Source organism: Perna viridis, chromosome 10 (assembly GCF_037379345.1).
Source record: "Perna viridis isolate PV_CMFRI_1.1 ecotype Kerala chromosome 10, ASM3737934v1, whole genome shotgun sequence".
In the NCBI taxonomy this organism is placed as follows: Eukaryota; Metazoa; Mollusca; class Bivalvia; order Mytilida; family Mytilidae; genus Perna; species Perna viridis.
In genome coordinates this window covers 26,522,473-26,543,450 of record NC_142454.1, presented here as the reverse complement: position 1 = coordinate 26,543,450, position 20,978 = coordinate 26,522,473, and the positions used below count along the sequence as shown (strand labels likewise).

General features: G+C 32.4%; 2 protein-coding genes across 9 annotated transcripts; both read left to right on the top strand.

Moving 5' to 3' along the window:
* Nucleotides 1–1,294: 1,294 nt before the first annotated feature.
* LOC148605167 (histidine N-acetyltransferase-like) lies at nt 1,295–5,368 on the top strand. 7 transcript variants are annotated; one of them, XM_088549129.1, is made up of 4 exons: nt 1,295–1,373; nt 1,845–1,912; nt 2,552–2,781; nt 4,726–5,368. In XM_088549129.1, the coding sequence occupies exons 3-4, from the start codon at nt 2,566–2,568 to the stop codon at nt 5,251–5,253; spliced, it is 744 nt and encodes a 247-aa protein (XP_088405255.1). In that variant the 5' UTR covers nt 1,295–1,373; nt 1,845–1,912; nt 2,552–2,565; the 3' UTR covers nt 5,254–5,368. The 7 variants fall into 7 exon arrangements, with proteins under 7 accessions (XP_088405255.1, XP_088405252.1, XP_088405253.1 ...); XM_088549126.1 differs by having other exon boundaries at nt 2,548–2,781; XM_088549127.1 differs by having other exon boundaries at nt 1,314–1,446.
* Nucleotides 5,369–10,497: 5,129 nt separating this feature from the next.
* Nucleotides 10,498–17,690, top strand: LOC148605166 (uncharacterized). 2 transcript variants are annotated; one of them, XM_088549064.1, is made up of 4 exons: nt 10,498–11,435; nt 11,760–11,993; nt 15,459–15,663; nt 16,053–17,690. In XM_088549064.1, exons 1-3 carry the CDS (start codon nt 11,274–11,276, stop codon nt 15,522–15,524), a joined length of 462 nt encoding a protein of 153 aa, XP_088405190.1. In that variant the 5' UTR covers nt 10,498–11,273; the 3' UTR covers nt 15,525–15,663; nt 16,053–17,690. The 2 variants fall into 2 exon arrangements, with proteins under 2 accessions (XP_088405190.1, XP_088405191.1); XM_088549065.1 differs by lacking the exon at nt 15,459–15,663 and having other exon boundaries at nt 10,500–11,435.
* The last annotated feature ends 3,288 nt before the right edge of the window (nt 17,691–20,978 follow it).

The window sequence follows — 20,978 nt, the reverse complement described above, 5'->3', positions numbered from 1 at the left end:
AAAACATGTCTATCTAAACGTTGTTAGAGATGAAGTAGACAAAATGTGTCTACATAAAATTTTCTATGTAAAAATAGTCTGTCGAATTCAAAGCTCAATGTTGGAATAGACATTAATTGCCCGTGTGAATCGTGTATATATTTTGAAATAAATACAATTTGACAACAAAACATCCATATAGTCTGGTCGTACAGTTATATATTTTATATTAAGCGATTCCGTTTTTTTTTCTTTTGATGCAAAAAACATGTTTTAGTTAAGGACTTGATAGAAAATATGGTATATTAAGTTAACAAGGTGAATATTTGCGCTGCTGGGATGCATGTGAGTAATTTACACTGTATTGTTTTTTTTTCTATATATACAAAGTAGTCTGTTAACAAGCTCATATCAAGAATTTTGCTACCAAATCTTTATATGACACGATTTACACTACTGCACAATCACGAAGGACTGAATGTTATTTTTGTAAAATGTAATATTTAGAATTACATTAATCAATCACGTTCGTTTCTGCATAGTAAAACTTTGTGGAATAATACTTTTAGGTACATTAGTAGATACTTTAATGAAATCGTCATTCGTGAAAAGTAAATTTAAAAATGTTTGGGTGTAGCTTGGACCATACAATTCGTTAGCGATATTAGCAACCATTCAAATCGACCGAGATACACCTACGACACTCCACTCGAAATATCAGGGGATGAAGTGTGATTATTTTTTTTCGCTAATCTCCAAACTCCAACTGCCAAGGTAATGCCGAAATGCCTTCCAGAACACCAATACAATTTTTGAAACCGGCACTTGGTTTGCATCTAAAATAATTCTTTTTAGTATACATTTTATTTTATTCATTTATTTGTCAAGTATTACAAAGATTTTGAAGTCTCTAAAACACTTTACTCTGAGCAGTTAATTTAACTGATATTATTGGACGACATCCAAGTATCAGTTGGAATTAAGTGCTAATTTTTGTCTGACTCATTACAGGTATTTGGCATACATGATTTGGCCCACATGATTTGGCCTACATGATTTGGCCCACATGATTTGGCCCACCTGATTTGTGTAAAACGTTTGGAATAATGTTTAATATGTTCTTTTCTATTTAATCTCAGTTTAACAACTCGATTTTTTTGGTTTATAATATATTAAAATATATCGTGATGCCTGATATATCTCGGATGATTTATTTTTATATAACCGCACCATGCGTGCATAATTTAGGTTTTTATAAAAGTTTCAAGGTTACTTCTTTCATATATATGGATGATCAATAAAGCAAATCGAGGAAGGTAAAAGTATGATGATATTAATACGCAATTAATGATCATTTGATTTCATATCCTTCGATTATCAGATTATAAAGTACAGTAAGAACTTATTATTTGTACGGAAATTATGGAATTTAAAATCAGGAAAGTTGGTACTGAAGATTATAAGAATGTAATTGCTATATGTAGTAATATCAACGATATTAATAATTAATAATGACTATTCAATCAGATTTCTACAGTTCGCTGCTTTCGTAATGCTTGATACGTCTCGGATGATTTTATAAGCACAATATCATACAAATGCTTATGTTAAAAATCAAGCTTACTTGTACTTCTTATATGGATGATAAATCATGTTAATCAAGGTAATACTCTGCTGATATTTTATAAGCATTTGATGAACATGTGATATTTCATAACCTCCATTTGCAGATTAGGAAGTATAGTAAAAAGTTATCATTTGCTCAGAAATTATGGAAATTGAAATAAGGAAAGTCGGAACCGAAGATTATAAGAATGTTATGGATATTAATACTAATGTTGATGATGGGTTTGACTATCTTTCAGCTATATATCACGACGTCATCAAACGTCCATCTTACCAGGGCTATGCAGCTGTTATAAATGGCAAGTTTGTAAGTAGAACAACAATTAAATTGATATCAACAGAGGAAAAAAAATATCAATGCTATTCATTTAAAATGTAACGGGTGCTTCTGGTGGAGAAAAACATGCTATCCTTCCATACACCTGATGCCATTTTCGTTCCTTTGGGGGAGGCTATATTGCAAATTTCTTAGCCTTTTTGTTTTATGTACTATTTTAAAAATTTGTTTTGTTTGTGTATTTTATTTTTAAATGAGTATTGTTTTCTTTCATTGGTATGTTCATGGACAATTGCTTAAGCAAACAAATCTAGCATAGTTTTATATGTACAAATGTCAAACGACGGTCGACTTGTTCTTTTAATTGAAAATAACATATATAATGCTCAGGCCACCTGATGCCACTTTCGTTCTTTCTTTTATAGTTTTTTTTAATCTACAGCTTTTATACGCTGTGTTTATTTGATGTATTGTGTATGTAGATCGCTTCATTCTTCCCGTAAAGCAGTAATAACTTATCTACATATTTGTTTTGTTTGTGGGTTTTATTTTGAATGGATTTTTAATTTTACTTTTGAGAACAAAAGTATGAATATAGTATTGAAACTAGTGAAACAGTCTGTTGAGGAATGAACTTATTTAAATTTGTCTTGTAATTTTGTCAGGTAGCATTTATACTTGCAATGAAAATAGATGGCGAAAAGACCCTTCTGTTGCGGGCTGCAAGAGTGAAAAAAGAATATGAAGGGAAAGGTTTGTTCAGACAGTTTAATAACGAGGTGATTCAGCTAGCCAGTCGAGGAACTGAGCGATATGTTAATGCTATCACTGAAAGAAATAAGGCAATGATGCGGAAAGCAAAATCTGCAGATTCAGAATTTTTAATTTCTATGGAAAGGGTAAGTAAAACATAACCTCATGTGACGCTGTTATAGCATGATAAAACAATTAATTTCTATGTCGTAATTTTAGCCAACTATCATATAACTACTGTGGAGTAGGAATATTTGTTTATTTCAAAGCCTTACACCTCTACCACACTCAGTACATAATCCCTTCTCTTCAGGTCTCAATCTTGTATTAATATTCTCATATATTTGTATAGTGGAGTGCATATGTTTAGGATTAAAATATATATGTAAATTGATTAAAACTTTCACGTATGTATCATTTCTTACGACATGTGAACAATTAATTTCCCGAAAGTAAGGGAGGGTGAGTCCACGAAGATCGGAGAGAAAAATAGTCTTTAACTACAAATAGCCGTTTTCTCTATTTTCATGTTTTGCAATAATGAAACCAACCTTTTTCAGAAGAACATTGTTATGTTATAAAATTAACAAAACAAATTGTCATCTTATAGTGTTATGCTTGCCCTATTTTATAAGCCATTAATTACCTTTTGACGAAACATTATACTCGGCGTCACATAAATAAGATACTGTCAAAAGTCGGCCATGTTTACGGTGATCTGGTTGCTAGGAGATGTTGTTTACGTTTAAATGGCTTGTCAAAAAAACCGAAGAACCCAGAATGCATTTCGGCGCTAATTCGGACATCTCGGATTTATTCTACGCGAACATCGTACAACACCGAGAAGTTGACAAGCAGACGATTGTCACCGGAATCGACGGGAACTTACGAGCTTTGTTTGTAAACAAATCGTCCCGTAGAAACCAACATGGCGGATATTAGTATAGGATTTTCCCGTAAGGATTTGTTACGCACGATTTTAGCCAATAAACGACTCGCATATATGCAAACTATCTCCAGATTAAATAAAAGAGAGACAACTCTAGCGGTAAGTCCCGACAGTTTAAAAAATAGAGCTTCAAATCGAAAATGTGCTGTATGTGACGTCGAGTATAGTTTGTAAAGAGACAAAAAGAAAACACACTTTATTTTTATACCATAATTGACACACAGCCCTCTCAGCTGCAGGGATATTCAATGCAAGACTGGGTCCTTATAGCAATTTAATTCAGCACAAAGAAAACATTTTACTTCTTATATAGCGAAGACTAAAACGTAATACGTAATAAATAAGACTTCATTTTTAAGGCTTCATTTTACCCAACTCTAGTATGTATTTCATCAATGGCGCATGTACGAATCCTGATCAATAGAAAACTGATAAACAAGCTTCTAATTTAAAGTTCACGCGATTGTGGTCCGATGCATTTAACTTGGCAGATATGGAACATAACTAAAAATAACCTGACATTACTTTAAGACACAGAAAGTAATTTTGACAATTTTACTGTAAATCAATCAATTTGATAATAAGAGGATTCTGTTGAGTCATTTGTTCTTTTCCCTTTTACGCATAAATATTAGAAATATTCATTTCATTTAAATTCCATAACGTTCAGATGTTAGGCGTATGCCAGAATGTGAAGAGACTGTCCATGTAGAAACAAGAAATATCCTTTGAGATAGGTGACACAGACTCAATTTCATTCCAAAAATCTTTAGTTCCAATGAAAAAAATATATTAATATGATTTCAGAATTAAATTGTACATTTTTCTATCGATAATGGATCACTCAGAATATATATGTTCCCAAACAAATCACAACGAAATCATCAACTTATCAAGACTTATAACATTTTTCGAATTAAAAAAAATCCTTCTGTATATCTCATATCATTCTTACCATGTCAGTAAAGTACTGAAATAAACGAACATTTTTTATAGAAAACAAACACTGGCTAGTAACATCTAATGGATGATTTTTAAAAAAATTAAAGACAAAATTAAGCATGTGCCCCCACAGCCTGGATCTTCTGTGGGAACCATCTTAAAGTATGAAAACAAATATTTCTGTGTAAATTAATTTCAGGAAGTAATCCATTATGAATGGAGGGGTGACCAGTCACTGCTATTTTCACGTGAAAACTGTCCTATGACACGTCGTTTAGAAAAGGATGACATTAGTGCTATTTTCAGTTGTACAAGAACATGCAGGAAGCTTTTTCCAGAAAACAGACTTGTTTGTAATTGGATGCCGTTCTGTTTGTTAGAATCAAATATCCCATTCATAATGATAAATTCGACCTCAATTATTGGAAGTTTTAACCCGGATTGTGTTCTGATGACTTGTGAAATGTCATATAAATGTGCTAGAGGTGCTGTTTGTAATATCAATATTTACGGAAACGATTTCGAGCACATGGATGACCATTTGACAAAACATATTGAACAATGTAAGGAGAAATTCACCAATCAGAGCATTTTTATATCTGTATTCTGTGTAGACAGGGCAAAAGATACGACGGATGAGTTAATGAAAAAATACGGGTTAAAACAAAATTCTTCCCCAATGTTTAGAAATTATTATGTAGTCGAAAAAAGTATTAAAAGTGCATGATTGAAAGTTTTATATCACGGATACAATCTTGAGGTATGTATTTTGGTTTTGATTAACGAATTGTTTATCTGTAACAATCATTGTCGATATATAAGCTGCAAAATAAACAAATGACAATGGGTTGATTTTTAATTAATCAACATTGTACATGGATTTTCTTAATTTTTATTGAAGCATAACACAATAACGAAATAAAAAAAAATTGAAATGGTACAAATATGTACTTAGTTTCATGATAAAAGTTTAAAATCAATGGTCAACTTTCCTTTCATCTGTAGCAACATTCCTCAGCACCTGCGTATAGAGTCTGCATATCACAACTCATATGTTATGCTAGAGCTTGCCATAACTACGCATACTTTTTTTGCATCGCGCTAGACTTCTTACAATTAGGCTTCTGGAACAGAGTTATGTCGCTTAAAGATTTAAGTCATCACGACAGAAGTTTTATGGGCGTCATCATGAACTCGTGGATCGTTTTGGTGTATCCATCTGCACAATGAAAACTGGTTTGTCCAACGTGTTATAGTTTTTTTTTCCTTTTTCAACCTCTCGGAGTGGCCCTTTTATAAGCACCTAGGCGGGTATTCCTAGAAAAGCAGAGGACGCTTACGCTACCGGTGCACCTGGTCCATGCCCCCAGTTTTAAGTGGAGTTCGAGTTGCTTATTTACTTTTGTTGCTTTGTATGTATTATCTTCGTTACTTTATATTCTTTGTTGTGTTTGTCTGTTTTCAATGTCTGGTCTTTGTCCCTGGATTACATTCTTTTGATTTCCGTTAGAATCATGGTTCCCTTGATTACTCTTTCAGTAAATTAGAAAACTTACTGAATATATTATTTAGGTCAATTTTTTACTACTCAAGTCCCCTAAGAAACAAAATTTTGTACTTAAAAATGAAATATGAAGAGATTCTTTTATTTCAAGTATTGCGTTTATAAGGTTGAAGCTACAGTACCGTTCGAAATCAGTTTGTAGCCCAGTTTAAAACTTCAGTAAGGTCAGCGATTGTAAACTGGTGGAAAGACTTAAGGTCTATAAAACTATGTATGCAACATATATGGACAGAAACATTTCAGAAATCATTAGGGTTCTAGAAACATGTCCTGGAGAACATTCCTTTCACACTTGTCAGGAGATCTGTTTTCTTTCTCCATGTGCTTTGATTTTGTTTTGCTTTGTTTTACTTCTTTGCTAGTAAGAGATTGTCTTTTGTTTTCAGTTGCCTTGCGATTATACCAACCAGCACTGATGACATGTTCTGCAATCAAAACATGTTTTTAGATGCATGAAGCATGCTGCTTTTGTGTAGTTTTATCACCTGAGGTTTTTTACAATATACGAAAGACCTTACTTAAAACATTGTAAAATTTAAAGGTTAATGGTTCATTGAGAAGTGTTTTTTTTTTCTAATAAGTTCTAATTTTTTTAAAAGAGGCCTACCGCATATTTTAGGATTGAAAAAAATAACAGTACAAAGAGACGGTAGAAATGTAGCCTGACTTTTAAGAATTAGCTGTGATAAAAATTGTGTCTATTGAAAAATGACATCAAAATTCCATGTTCATATTGTTTATTACGCGAAAAGCAATAAACAAAATATGCACATGGAAAATTTATATTATTTTTCAATATACAATTTTTATATCATAGCTAATTCTTATAAATTAATTTTAAAACATAGTTTTATCTTTAAACACGAGAAAAGTAGCTCTGAATTTAATTGAATAAGAGCGTGTCAATATTCTTTCATCCATTGAGATATAACAAAATTATTTTAGCCAATCAGATTACAGTATTTATATCAAATTAATTTATTATTATTTAGAGCGTGATTTGATTGTTTGAAGACCCTTATGCAGCCAACCTTTTTGAACGGCTTCTTCAATCCTTTTTTTTCAGATTTGTTGCTACATACAACTGCAGTTTTTTTTTCAAACAGGGCCTGAATTGTTTTACCCGGAAAATCAGCTCTTGAAAGCACCGTCGACTGATAAGCATTTACTTTTCTAGTTTCAACTTTCACAATGCAATGCATAGTTATCAGCATTTTGAGGTGGTTAAAAATAACATTTTATCTCATGTTTATGCACGAGAACTGTCTTTTCCGACGATTATAATCTTTGTAATCTGTGTAAAAAATCTTAACTTAAGTTTTTGCTGCACTTCCATAGCTGTCAATACTACTGATGGTATTAGTCTATCTCAAAAAAGTTTTTTTTTTTCAAAAAGACTAGTGTCTTATTGAACGGAAGCACAGAAAGTGATTGGAACCTGCCAAAATGTGATTCAGAAAAATAAATGACGATGAACCAGTCGAATCGATATGGTAAGCACCCTCTGATTTTTTAAAAAACACACGTCGAGTTGAAAAATGGAAGGAAAATTATGGCACAATAAACAAATCGGTTGTCATGGTGCAGATAGCATACAACTTCTGTATTGATTTTTTTCATTTTTGTATAACCATAACCCTGTTCGTGTTCGAGTTATATTTTTTCTCAAAAATGTTAGTTTGTATTTTAATAAAATGGTAAGAATAACATCAATTATATTGAAAGCACTAGAAGCTTAAAACATGACTCTTGGATCTCTTCATGATTTCGTTTACTTGTTCTGAAAATGTGAACTTACATTCAGAATTCTAAATCATCTAATTTTGACACAGCAAGCGAGCCTATTTTCGCTGACTTAATAATGACTTTGACATAATATCGGAACAGTAAGGACCACTTGTCTGTGGCCGAGTTTTTCCATCTTTTAAACTGATGTTTTGTACAGTTGAAAAAAAATATTCTTTTTTAAATACACTAAAATATTTTTAGGAAAAATATCAGTATATATGATTATTTAATTAATAAAGGAGGTAGACCTAGGGTAAGGGACATAACTCTTAAAATAAGTGATATGTTTGTATCATATTCAATTTCACCAAAGCCTCTCAAGCTTTCGTTTAAAGCAGAATAAAATCAACCTAAGTTACTTAGATGCTTACATGAGAATTATGTAAAATGCTGAGTACAAACGTTCCAATGATTTTTTAAGAGTTGTGTCCCTTACCCTAGGTCTACCAATTAAAAGATCATGACAGCTATGAAGTAAAACGAGATCTTGGACAATAGCGATATATATGTTCTTTCTATTGTTATATCTAAAGGACACCATAACTTCGTCAATTTACTGTCAAATGGGTACACATATGTAACTTTCAAAGCAACTTATTTTACGTTGGAATAATAGCTTACAGGGCAGTGTAAAGTGTGGTACCTTTCTTGTGTGTTCCTTAATCACATTCCAGACATACAGGGACTAAGACTAAATCATCGAATAATAAAATGAATTGGTATCAATTTGTTCCTCTAAAGCAATGAGTAACGACTGCGTTTTGTGAAGTATTCTTTGTACTGATATGACCACTTATTTCCCGATTTTGACACTTTAACATGAAAATGATATTTAATCACCGCCAGTATATTCACGCCGCAATTGAAGAGGGGGCTTTGGCACCCTGTAAAACCTAGATTTAACCCATCATTTTGTTTGAAATGCCTATACCAAGTCAGGGCCATTGCAGTACCAGCTACTCCGGTGGTGTTATATCTATTTTGTCAGATTAAATTTGAACTTGATTGATTATGGATGGGATTAGTGTTCGGTAATTTTGTTTTTACCCTTATTTCTCATTGTTTGATATCATCAATACGGACACCAAAAGAAAAGGAAGCATAATAATAAAAAGCAGTATAGTACTTTCGGATTCCAAGCGATGGGGATGCCCGGATAGCTCTTAGCTTTGTTAAGAGTTATATCACTACACCAGGTATAAGGTAAACATTTGAAATTAAAAGTTTTTTAAGTTTTAAGGTTTAACATTCTGTAAATTATATTTATTTCATCAATTTCATTTTTAGCAATTGCCTATATATGAACTGCAGACGCTTTTATGTTGATCAATGCACTTATTTACTGATAGGGGAGTAAAGCATTACGTCTTGCCTATATTAAAAGGACCAAATACTCTATGAAATGGAGGGGAATATTTCTTCATTCTATTCAAAGAAATATATTCCTCCGAGTAATAGAGAATGAGTTTGTCCTCAAATATTTATTTTCAAACATTTCGAAATTTGAGTTGAGGACATATTTAAGGAAAATCTCAATTTGAAATTTTTTTTAATAAAACCCGACCTTGGATCTATCAATTTGAAAAAGAACAAGTCAACCTCAGAGTTGATAGAGATTGTATAGATCATCTTTCCACTGTAGGTGATATAAAACAGAAGAGCAAAAATCTGTTGCATTGACATAAAAGAGCTTTTGACAGTGATTGAATCAGCGTCTAATCTAACAAGACGTTATATGCGCAGTACATATAGTGTTACGATATTTTTTTTCAACTTTATCAAGATTCTTTATAACAATTACAAATGCATAGTATGAAAGTATTCACAATGAACATTATTTAGATTGTTTCTCAGTACACTACGGTCCCAGACAAGGATGTGTTTTCCCTTGTCTTTCTCTGAAAGAGTAATCAAGGGAACCATAATTTTGGCGAAAATAAAAAAGAATGTAATTCAGGGACAAAGGTCAAACATGGAAAACACACACACACAACAAAGAACAGAAAATAGCCAAAGTAATACACACAAAGTAACAAAAGTAAATGAACAACTCGGACTCCACTAAATCTAGGAACGTAGACCAGCTTTTACACTGGTAGGGTAAGCGTTCTCTGCTGTTCAAATTCTTTATCTGATTGCTGATGATATTTGCTTAGTATTAAATAAGAGAGATCATATGGAACAGAAATCATCAAGACTCAACATCATGCCAAACTAACTATATATACATCATGGCAATACTTGACAAATAAAGGGGAACCCTCATTAGATTGATGATTCAGACATAGAACAATCTAACTTTTTTTACATATCTAAGCAGCATAGTAAAAAAGTAATGACTGTACCTGTAAATACACCAAGTTTGAGATTAAGCAAAGCAAGGTCATTCTTTTCTGTCAGCTCAGGTCAATTTGGCAGTGATATCTTAAGTTACAATCACCAAACTAAAACTATCAAATAGCAATGTGAAATCGGCAATAATCTATGATTTGGAATACCAAATAATAGTCATTTTTTTTATATTTACCGAATGCAAGCAATTTTAGCAAATATTTCAAAGAGACATAACCCATCAACACCCGACAACCTGTTTGGTGGTTTCATTAGGGAAAGGTAAATAGTAAACATTTTTCATCGAAACTTAAACTGTTTTCACTTCGGTAAGTACCTAAATGGCTTGAAATAAGTCAATTAAAAGTATCCAAGTACTTACTGTGGCTATAATAAATTGGATATTTGAGTTTGAAGTCTACTGCTGTCCATTGTTCCTATTTGACAGTAAACCAGTCTGTCGGATGACTAATGTGTAGAAAGTTACTCCTTTCTGCTTAATATATTAAAAAAGAAATCAAAGTAGGGAACATGAATAATGACTATTCAATCAGATTTCTACAGTTCGCTGCTTTCCGCAACACATATCTGCAAATAAGTATTAATCTATTCTTGGGCCCTTCAACGTAAACAATATCAGACTTATTCAAACTAACATCACAATTAGACAAACGAAAGGAGTTAAACTCAGAAAATAGTAATGGATAGGAAATGTCTGGCGAAAAAAGAAAACTTTTTCAACGCTACCGAAACCTAGTGAGTATAAAATACTCAAACTCAACATAGAAAAGAATAATGGAACGTGAGGTAAAATTTGTGAATTTATAAATATTAAAAATATCTTAATGCTTGACATGTCTCGGATGATTTTATAAGCACAATATCATAGAAATGTTTAAGTTAAAAATCAAGCTTACTTGTACTTCTTATATGGATGATAAATCATGTTAATCAAGGTAATACTCTGCTGATATTTTATAAGCATTTGATGAACATGTGATATTTCATAACCTCCATTTGCAGATTAGGAAGTATAGTAAAAAGTTATCATTTGCTCAGAAATTATGGAAATTGAAATAAGGAAAGTCGGAACGGAAGATTATAAGAATGTTATGGATATTAATACTAATGTTTATGATAGGTTTGACTATCTTTCCGCTATATATCACGACGTCACCGAACATCCATCTTACCGGGGTTATGCAGCTGTTATAAATGAAAAGTTTGTGAGTAAATTCGTTACAACAATTAAATTAACATCGACACAGAAAAAAAATCATTAAAGTATACTCATTTACAATGTGACAGGTGCTGCTGGTGGAAAACGACATGCTAATCTTTCCTGATGCCACTTCCGTTCTTTCTTTTATAATTTTGGGGGAGGCTATATTGTAAGTGTCTTAGCTTTTTTTTTGGTTTTGTTTGTGGGTTTTATTTTAAATGGATTTTTAATTTTACTTTTGAGAACAAAAGTATGAATATAGTATTGATACTAATATAACAGTCTGTTGAAGAACAACTTGTTTGAATTTGTTTTGTAATTTTGTTAGGTCGCATTTATACTTGCAATGAAAATAGATGGCGGAAAGACCCTTCTGTTGCGGGCTGCAAGAGTGAAAAAAGAATATGAAGGAAAAGGTTTGTTTAGACAGTTTCATAACGAGGTGATTGAGTTAGCCAGTCAAGGAATTGAGCATTATGTGATTACTGTTACCGTAAAAAACAATGCAATGATACGGAAAGCAAATTCTGACGACTCAGAATTTGCAATTTCTATGGAAAGGGTAAGTAAAACATTATCTAATGTGATGCTGTGATAGCATGATAAAACAATTAATTGTTATGTTGTACTTTAACCAACTATCGTATGACTCCTGTGGAGTAAGAAATACCCCTTATTTCAAACACTGGCAGCTCTTATGCCTCAGTATTTAATCTCTTCTCTTCAGGTCTCAGTCTTGCATTAATATTAACAAAGACTTCTGTAATGAAGTGCATATTTTTAGGATTTAAAAAAAAGTAGCATTTCTAAATACAAAAAAGGTAGCGTGAGTCCACAACGATCGGACAGAAAAGTAGTCGTGAATTATAAATAACCATTTTCTCTACTTTCACTTTCTTTTTGAACCAACCTTTTTCAGAGGAACATTTTTATGTTATAATATTAAATTTATTTAACAAATATTTCGTCGTCTTATAGTTTTAATTTTTGCTCTGTATTATAAGCCATTGTTCCTATCTTTTGACAAAACATCAGTTTGTAGAGACAAAAATAAAACACCATCCATGTGTTGACGTACACCGGCTCAGAGATATGCAAAGCAAGACTGGTTCCTTAAAGCTTAGCTCAGTACAACAGACATATTTTGGCGGATTTGTAATGCTAGTGTTCATGTCTTGTGATTATATTCCTATATAGCAAAGACTATAAACTTACGAAGTGATATGTGATAAATTAGAAGGCGTTCAAAGGCCTGTAAAAAATATTTACATGTATAAAGGCCCCATTTTACGCAATTCATGTTTCGGTAAGTAGGCCTCATACCTTGACCTACACTTTGAGATCGATTGTAAATAAAAACAATTTACTAAACTTTACAACAAACATGATGACTTCATTCGAATTTGTCAAGTTTCCTTTCATCTGTGGCAACATCCCTTCTGTACCTGCGTACGGAGTTTTCATATCATAACTCGTTCGTTATGCCAGAGCTTGCCGTTACTAGGCAAACATTTTGTATCACGCTAAACTTCTCAGACTTCTGGAAAAGGTTTTTTTTTGCTACAAGATTGAAGTCATCACTACAGACGTTTTATGGGCGTCATCATGAACTCGTGGATCGTAAAGCTTAATTTTGTTAAAATGATAACAATAAAGGATAAAAATAATAATAAAGATAAATAAATGATAAAAAATAATAATAAAGATTCCTTTTTATCCGCGTCATTACATAGTCAAGAAAAGAAATACCATCCTGATTGAGATCTAAATTATAAAAGGGGGGAAAAACTGCATGTTGATGAAACTATTTGTGCTTAAGATATGGACAGAAACAGTTCAGAAATCAGTAGGGTTCTGGAAACAAGTCCGGGAGTTCTGTTCTGTTATGAAGAGATTGTGGAAAACCATAAATCTGTGCTATCCTTCGGTCTTTCTACCAAGGACGATGATTGTGATTTAACGTCTATGCACTGGATTCCTAAACTCCACAAGAATCCATACAAACAAACTTTCATAGCTGGATCTGCAAAATGTACCACCAAACCTCTTTCAAAACTTTTAACTTCTATACTCAAAGTGTCAAAGACGGTCCTACCACAACATTTGTAACCATAGTGGTATTAATTCAATGTGGATCCTGAAACATTTGAAAGATCTTTTAGAGACAATCAGTTCAAGACTATTATCTGCATATAATAGCATTAAAACCTATGATTTTTCAACACTGTATACTTCTATTCCCCATACTCAGTTAAAATTCCGACTTAAAAACATTATACATCGTTGTCTTTTCCTAAAAAGATGGTACACCTAGATACAAATATATAGTTCTTGGTAGAAATTCCTTACACTTTGTAAGAAATAATTCCAAATCATCTTCCAAATATACAGAGGAAGATGTTTACAAAATGCTAGAATTTTTAATCGACAACATATTTGTTCAGTGTGGTGGACGTGTTTTTTAACAAACGGTCGGCATCCCAATGGGAACAAATTGTGCTCCTTTACTTGCTGACCTATTCCTTCACTCTTATGAGGCTGACTTTATAGTTGATCTGATCAGAAAGAAAGAATATCGTTTGGCTAGATCCTTCAATCTCAGTTTCCGCTTAATAGTTGACGTATTATCTTTAAACAATCCTAATTCCGGGGATTTGATACATCGCATCTACCCAAAAGAACTTGAGATAAAGGATACTACAGACACTGTGAAGTCAGCCTCATATCTTGACCTACACTTAGAAATAGATGGTAAAGGATTGGTAAAAGGTTGACCAAACCTTACAGCAAAAGTGATGACTTTTCATTCAGAACTGTCATTTCATCTGTGGCAACATCCCCTCGGCACCTGCGTATGATGTGTTCATATCACAACTCATACGTTATGCCAGAGCTTGCCGAAACTACGCAGATTTTTTGTATCGCGCTAGAACTCTAACAAATAGGCTTCTGGAACAGGGTTATGTTGCTACAGGATTAAGTCATCACTACAGAAGTTTTAGGGTCGTCATCATGAACTCGTGGATCATTATAGTGTATCCATCTGCACCATGGAAACTGATTTATTCACCGGGTCATAGTTTGCCTTTCCTCGTTTGTCTACCCCGAACTTGACTTTTTATGAGCAACTCGGCGGGTGTTTCTAGAAAAGCAGAGGACGCTTACCCTACTGGTGCACCTAGTCCATGCCTCCAATTTTTAGTGGAGTCGAGTTGCTCATTTGCTTTTGTTACTTTGTATGTATGATTTTAGTTACTTTATGTTCTTTGTTGTGTATGTCTGTTTTCCATATCTGGTCTTTGTCCCTGGATTACATTCATTTGATTGCCGCTATAACCTTGGTTCCATTGATTACTCTTTCATTTCCTTTTAGATAATACCAACCAGCACTGATGATATGTTCTGCAATCACTATAAATGAATTTTAAGATGAATAAGATGTGTGTGGTTTTACGTAGTTTTATCGTGTGATTTTTTAACTAAAATATATTGAGTAACTTGTTTAAACATTAAAAATAAAAAGTTAATGGTTAATCCAGTAGTGTATAGACGGCATATCGTGTTAACTAGATCTAAACAAAAATGAATTCTTAGCTTTATTGAAGCACGTGGTTCACCGCATATTTTAGAACTGAAAATTATCTATATATAGAGAGGGAATAAATGTAGCTTGACTTCAATATTTGGAGCTTTTTGGGATTATCTTTTGACCCTCAAGCAGCCAACTTTATGGTCGGGCGCTTCAATTATATTTCACAACTGTTGCTCAAACACTACATGCAACTTCAATTTTTACAACAGGGTGACAAGCATTTACTATTTGAAGTTCTTAAATGCAGTCGGTAGTTTTCAGAATTTTGGGGTGACAAAACGTATATTTTATTATCGGATTTACGCTTGTACGCTTGAAAGTTGTCTTTTAATACAACTGTAATCATTTAAAAATAATCAGAATATAAGTTGTTGCTGCACATACATACTTAACAATACTCTGATGATATTAGTCAGAAACATTTTTATCCATTAGGGATCTAAAAGTAAAAAGGGGAATGGAATCAAGATTCGAGCAGATATTAAAGGAATCCAAGAATAAAGACCAGACAGGGAAAACAGACACACAGAGCAAAGAACATAAAATAACCAGAATAACAAATACAGAAGTACAAATAAACAAAACTAGATGAGCAATTAGTACTACAACAAAAACCTGGGAGCATGGACCAGGTGCACCGGTATGATACACATTCTCTGCTTTTCTAAAAACAAAGTCGGATTAGACAAAAGATGGAAGGAAAAAATAAGACACGGTAAACCAATCAATTTTCATGGAACAGATAGGAACACTGTAACGATTTACGAAATGAAGACCATACAACTTCTGTAGAGATTTTTTTAGTCTTGTAGAAACATAACCCTATTCCTAATTTATATTTTCTCATAAATAACAATTTGTAATTTGATGGAAAGGTCAGAATGGCATCCATTACACTGAAAACACTAGAAACTTTAAAATAACTCTTTGACCTCTTCATAATTTAGTTTATTCATTATTTGTTCGAAAACGTACATTCTGAGTTCTAAATCATCCACATTTGATACAGATAATTATCTTGTTTTGTAGGACTTACTAATGATTTGATTTGACATCGGAACAAATAAGGACCACTCTTCGGCAGGCCGAGTTGTTCCATATCTTAAACTGACGTTTTGCACAGCAGATGATATCCTGTCGGACTGATATATCCTTACTTCACATTACTATTTGCTATCTTATTCGGAAATATTCAATCATTTCGGCTGGTTTAATGCCAGAAAGCCGTAAATGTTCTTTAGAATGTAACGTTCTGTCAGACCGAAATCAGGCTCTCGGTGATTCAAAGGTTATAGTTTAGTTTAGCATTGAAAAGCATGATAAGGACTTTGTAGCTATAGTCTATAAAAAATATAATTTTGTTCGTACAGTAAAGAAAAAGAAATATCGCTATTTAAACGATATCTCCATTTATAGGCTTAAGTTCGAATATTAGCCTAAATATGATGAAAACTGTCAATAAAATACAAAATTCAAAAGTGTGCAAATATGGGATTGGGCCGTTCAATACAGGATTTGGCCGTCTAATACGGCTTTCAACCGTCCAATACGCCAAGGCCAAAACCAAAAATACCTCAACATGAACATAGAAGTAAATTTTTAGCATTTAATCGATGTAAAAAGACAGATAGGGTATTAGCGTTTAATTATCGATGTTTTCAACATACAGGCTCATTACAGGTGCTTATTTTTTCAGTTTCAAGGTGACAATAATGACTTTTAATAAAAAGGGGAAATTTCAAAATTTCATATTTTCTTCCATCAAATAAATGTGTTTGAAAATGCAAAAAAAAAAAAAATGGACATGGTTAAGAGGAAGAAAATTATCATTTTCATGTAAACAAATTCAGATCTTAATTCAGAAATAACCATGGTTACGAACAAATATACATTTAGTATATCTAGCCACAAAAGCGTCGATTGTTCGGTTGGTTATCATTACCATGCATTATCTACAATAGTGACAGGCAGTTTCTGAATTCTATATAGACTGGTACAGGTACCTAAGTAGCACTGCAAAATGATTCATGGTTGGAAAGTCTACATATTTTAATTTATGATATTTTGTTTAAAATTGTATAGTAATCAGAAATAAACACGTAGATTTTCATATTATCCTTGTTTTTAGGAGATAAAAATGTATGGAATGTACTGTAGAATTCAAAATTAAGGGAGATAGTTCTGTAAATACCACTAAAATGCAAAAGAAACTGCTTGATTTTCAAAAAAGAATTATTTCCTAAGAAAAGAAAAATTAGAATGAATACATGTAATTAAACATTCATCATATAGATCTATAAAGCAGCTTAAGGAGGTAGACTCAGGGCAAGGGACATAGCTCTTGCAAATTGTTGGAACGTTTGTAATCAGAATATTACACAATCACATGTAAGCATCAAAGTAAATTGGACTGATTTCGTTCTGTTTCAAATGAAAGTTTATTAGGCTTTGGTGAAATTGAATAGGATACAAACATATCACTAATTGCAAGAGTTATGTCTCTTACAATAGATCTACCTCCTTAATTACAAAAATAAAAAAAATGTGTAACCTCTTGGGGTGTATTACATATTATAATTTTTTTATGATTCTTACAAAGACTGCTACTTAAATATCATTTTGTATTGTTCTAGAGTTTCATATTGTTGTGATGATCGTCAAGGAACAAATTCCTCCCTAAAATAAATTAATTGTATATTGACTTTTCAATTCTTAACTAAAATTACTTAGGCAAGATAACGTGTTGAAAGTAACATCACGAGGACAGTCTATTATGTTTTATAAAGTTTATATAATGTTTATTGATATATGAACGACCGAAAATGGCTGTTTAATCCTATAATGAATTGTAGAAAATCAAAAGTGCTCGCACTCTTACATTTTGCAAAAATATGACATTTTTAGTGAAATTTGACCAAATTAAAATGTTGCAGCCACCACATGATAATTCTATTGAAAAATTTAGCATTTTAGTCATTACTTTTAGACCCTCATGGATATTAAAAGTGCTCGCACTCTTACATTTTGCAAAAATATGACATTTTTAAAGAATTTGACTCAAATTAATATGTCGCAGCCACTATATGATAGTTATATTGAACAAAAAATTAGCATTTCAGCCATTAATTTAAGACCCTCATGGAACTTAAAAGTGTGCGCACTGATACATTTTGCAAGAATATGACATTTTTAAAGAATTTTGTCCCAAACTTATGTTTGGCAGACACCACTTGATATTTATATTGAAAAATTTAGCATTTTAGTCATTAATTTTATACCCTCAAGCAAATTAAAAGTGTGTGGGATTTTGATTCAAACTAATGTGTCGCAGCCACCATGTAATATTTATATCGAAAAATTTAGCATTTTGGTCACTAATTTTAATAGAAATTAAATGTGTGGGCACTCATACATATGCTGGAATATCACATTTTTGAAGAATTATGACAGAAATATATATGTCACTGTCACACACATGATGGTAATATTGAAAAAAATAAGTGTTTTAGTAAGTAGTTTTAGATCATTATGAAAATTAAAACTGCTTGCACTCATACATTTGGCAGAATTTTTAGAATTATTACTTAAATACAGGTGTCAAAGTCACTAATATGAAGCCAACATTTTAAATTTCTACATTTTCTACATATAGGACCATATAGGTTAATTGGAAGATCACATTCATATTCGTTGCTAAAAGTGGCATTTTAAAGAATTTTGACCGAAATATTTAGGTATCAGTCACCCATTTAATGATGAAATTGTCAATTTTAACATTTTTAGAATGATTTGTGGCCCCTATGTTATTAAAAGTAGCTTTCACTCAAGAAGTACTTAGTCAATCTTGAACTTCGTGAGAATTACCAAACATCTAAATGTTATCGGTTACCACTTTTACACTTAGAACAGAACCAAAGACCTTTAATTTTATAATTGAATAATTTAATTTAATTAATATCACAGGTGTATGACAAAATGTAAAGATAATATATATGTAAACAATGATAATTTTTGAACGATGAGTGATTGGACCGATATCGACGAAAATTGGAACATGAACAACGGTCGAGTGATTGTGGGATGATGACCACGACGGGCTCTAGATCTATATATATACACTGTAATTGGAAATTCAATGTAAATTTTAAAATCAAGAATTTTTTCATAACCGGATTTGCTAATTTACATTAATCACACAGTTTCGTTTATTAATCGTGGACTTCCTGTTCTAAATTACGTCACACAGAATAGAAGGACTTAGTGTCAGGAAGTGTCCAGGGGTATGACAGATTAGAACAGCTTTTCGTATTTACTTTGTCACGACCCAGGACAGTTTCTGTCAGGATCTGTCAAGGAATAGGGCAAAATGTGTCCTGACCCAGGACAGCCTCTGTCAGACCTTGTCAGGATCCGTCATGATTTCTGTTCTATCTGCTGTCGTAGAACTGAAATACTGACAGATTCTGACAGAATTTAAAAAGAGGTTAGAAGTGATCGCAACTGTAAAATCTACAACGATAACGAGTTGATTATGGAATTTCTCACATCGAGTGAAATAAAGGTATAGTTTTATTTGCGAGGATTGCCGAGCTATTCAAACTATAAAATTTATATCACGAGATGTGAGAAATTCAAAAATAACAAGCTTTGAGTGTAGATTCTGTTTCTCTAAGGCCCTATAAACATCAAAAATACCCAAAAATGAAAAGCGCGCGAAACGTTATGATTCCGATTCGTAGGGAACATGTTGATGTCACACAAAGGCAAACATTTCAAACAAAACAAAAGAAGACAAATTCAAATGTTTTTTCACTTCAAATCTTCCCGAGTCTCTTAATAATTCTTATTTAAGATAAGAAAACACCAAAAATATCTCATTTAACTGAAATATAACTGCAATGGCAATCGAGGGGATTCATGATGGAGTCCAAGACAATCGATTTCCAAGCCAATCGAACTCTGGGAACAAAATAGTCATAAGTAATTAGAACATTTGTTTTCCACCCCGGTAATTGAAGCAAAATTAGAGAATGCTATTTACACTACAAAGCCCGAATTACGTGGTCGAAAATATATGTATTATACCTTTTACTTTAAATAATAAAAACAATATTTTTAACGCACATTTTTCTTTTATATATATATACATTGATACGAGCATTTGAGCTTTAAAGCGACTTGCATGCGGAGGAATTGATCGATTGTTTGAGATATCGCCATGATAACCGGATTCATTTGGAAACAAGAGAAAAAAAGTGGTTCCGTATTACCACGTAAAGAAACAAGATAACCACAATTCAAACGTAGTTTCAAGTCAGAACATGGTATTTATATGCTAACGCCTCAACAAAGTAATGGTATATTTCAAACTGCAATTCTATAAATGTGCCATATGAAAAGCAGATTTAAAACAAAATGGTGAGCTGTTGGAAAAGGTGATCATATAAAAGAAAACAGGTCAGCATGTATATAATCCGGATCTAACCATGAGCTGCATTCAAATGATGTACAACAATTACCAATCATAGGAATACCGTTGGCCTGGTGACAACTGTCATGTTAATTAATTAACCACAAATATTGTAGCATCTATAACAATGTGTCTATAATCAATCGATTGTTGTTGAACTGTATATTTGATCATATAATTAAGGCTTGCCATTGCAAAAAACACGAACAACATAAAGTTAAAAAATCATTCACCCACTGTATAAATATATCTATCCTTATCCTAAAAGGTATATGTATTACACTGATACCGGTATTTATCTAAATGGTTTGAAACGTAAGTGACATGGTGATTATAGTAAAAAAAAAATTTCAAAATGCCAGACAGATTGGAATGAATAATTATACACTTCATAATATATACCCAAAAAGCAACTTAATACAAAACATTCAAAAGTTGCTTTTCGAGATTTATCACATGTTACAGAACATGAATGATACAAACGA

What these genes read in the sequence shown, in the direction of transcription:
- LOC148605167 (XM_088549123.1), top strand. Translation starts at nt 1,751, where the DNA reads ATGGAAATTGAAATAAGGAAAGTCGGAACCGAAGATTATAAGAATGTT. An exon ending in CTGTTATAAATGGCAAGTTT is followed by an intron (nt 1,913 to 2,547) that starts GTAAGTAGAACA and finishes TAATTTTGTCAG; the next exon opens with GTAGCATTTATACTTGCAAT. An exon ending in TTTTAATTTCTATGGAAAGG is followed by an intron (nt 2,782 to 4,725) that starts GTAAGTAAAACA and finishes AATTAATTTCAG; the next exon opens with GAAGTAATCCATTATGAATG.
- LOC148605166 (XM_088549064.1), top strand. Translation starts at nt 11,274, where the DNA reads ATGGAAATTGAAATAAGGAAAGTCGGAACGGAAGATTATAAGAATGTT. An exon ending in CTGTTATAAATGAAAAGTTT is followed by an intron (nt 11,436 to 11,759) that starts GTGAGTAAATTC and finishes TAATTTTGTTAG; the next exon opens with GTCGCATTTATACTTGCAAT. An exon ending in TTGCAATTTCTATGGAAAGG is followed by an intron (nt 11,994 to 15,458) that starts GTAAGTAAAACA and finishes TTTATCCATTAG; the next exon opens with GGATCTAAAAGTAAAAAGGG.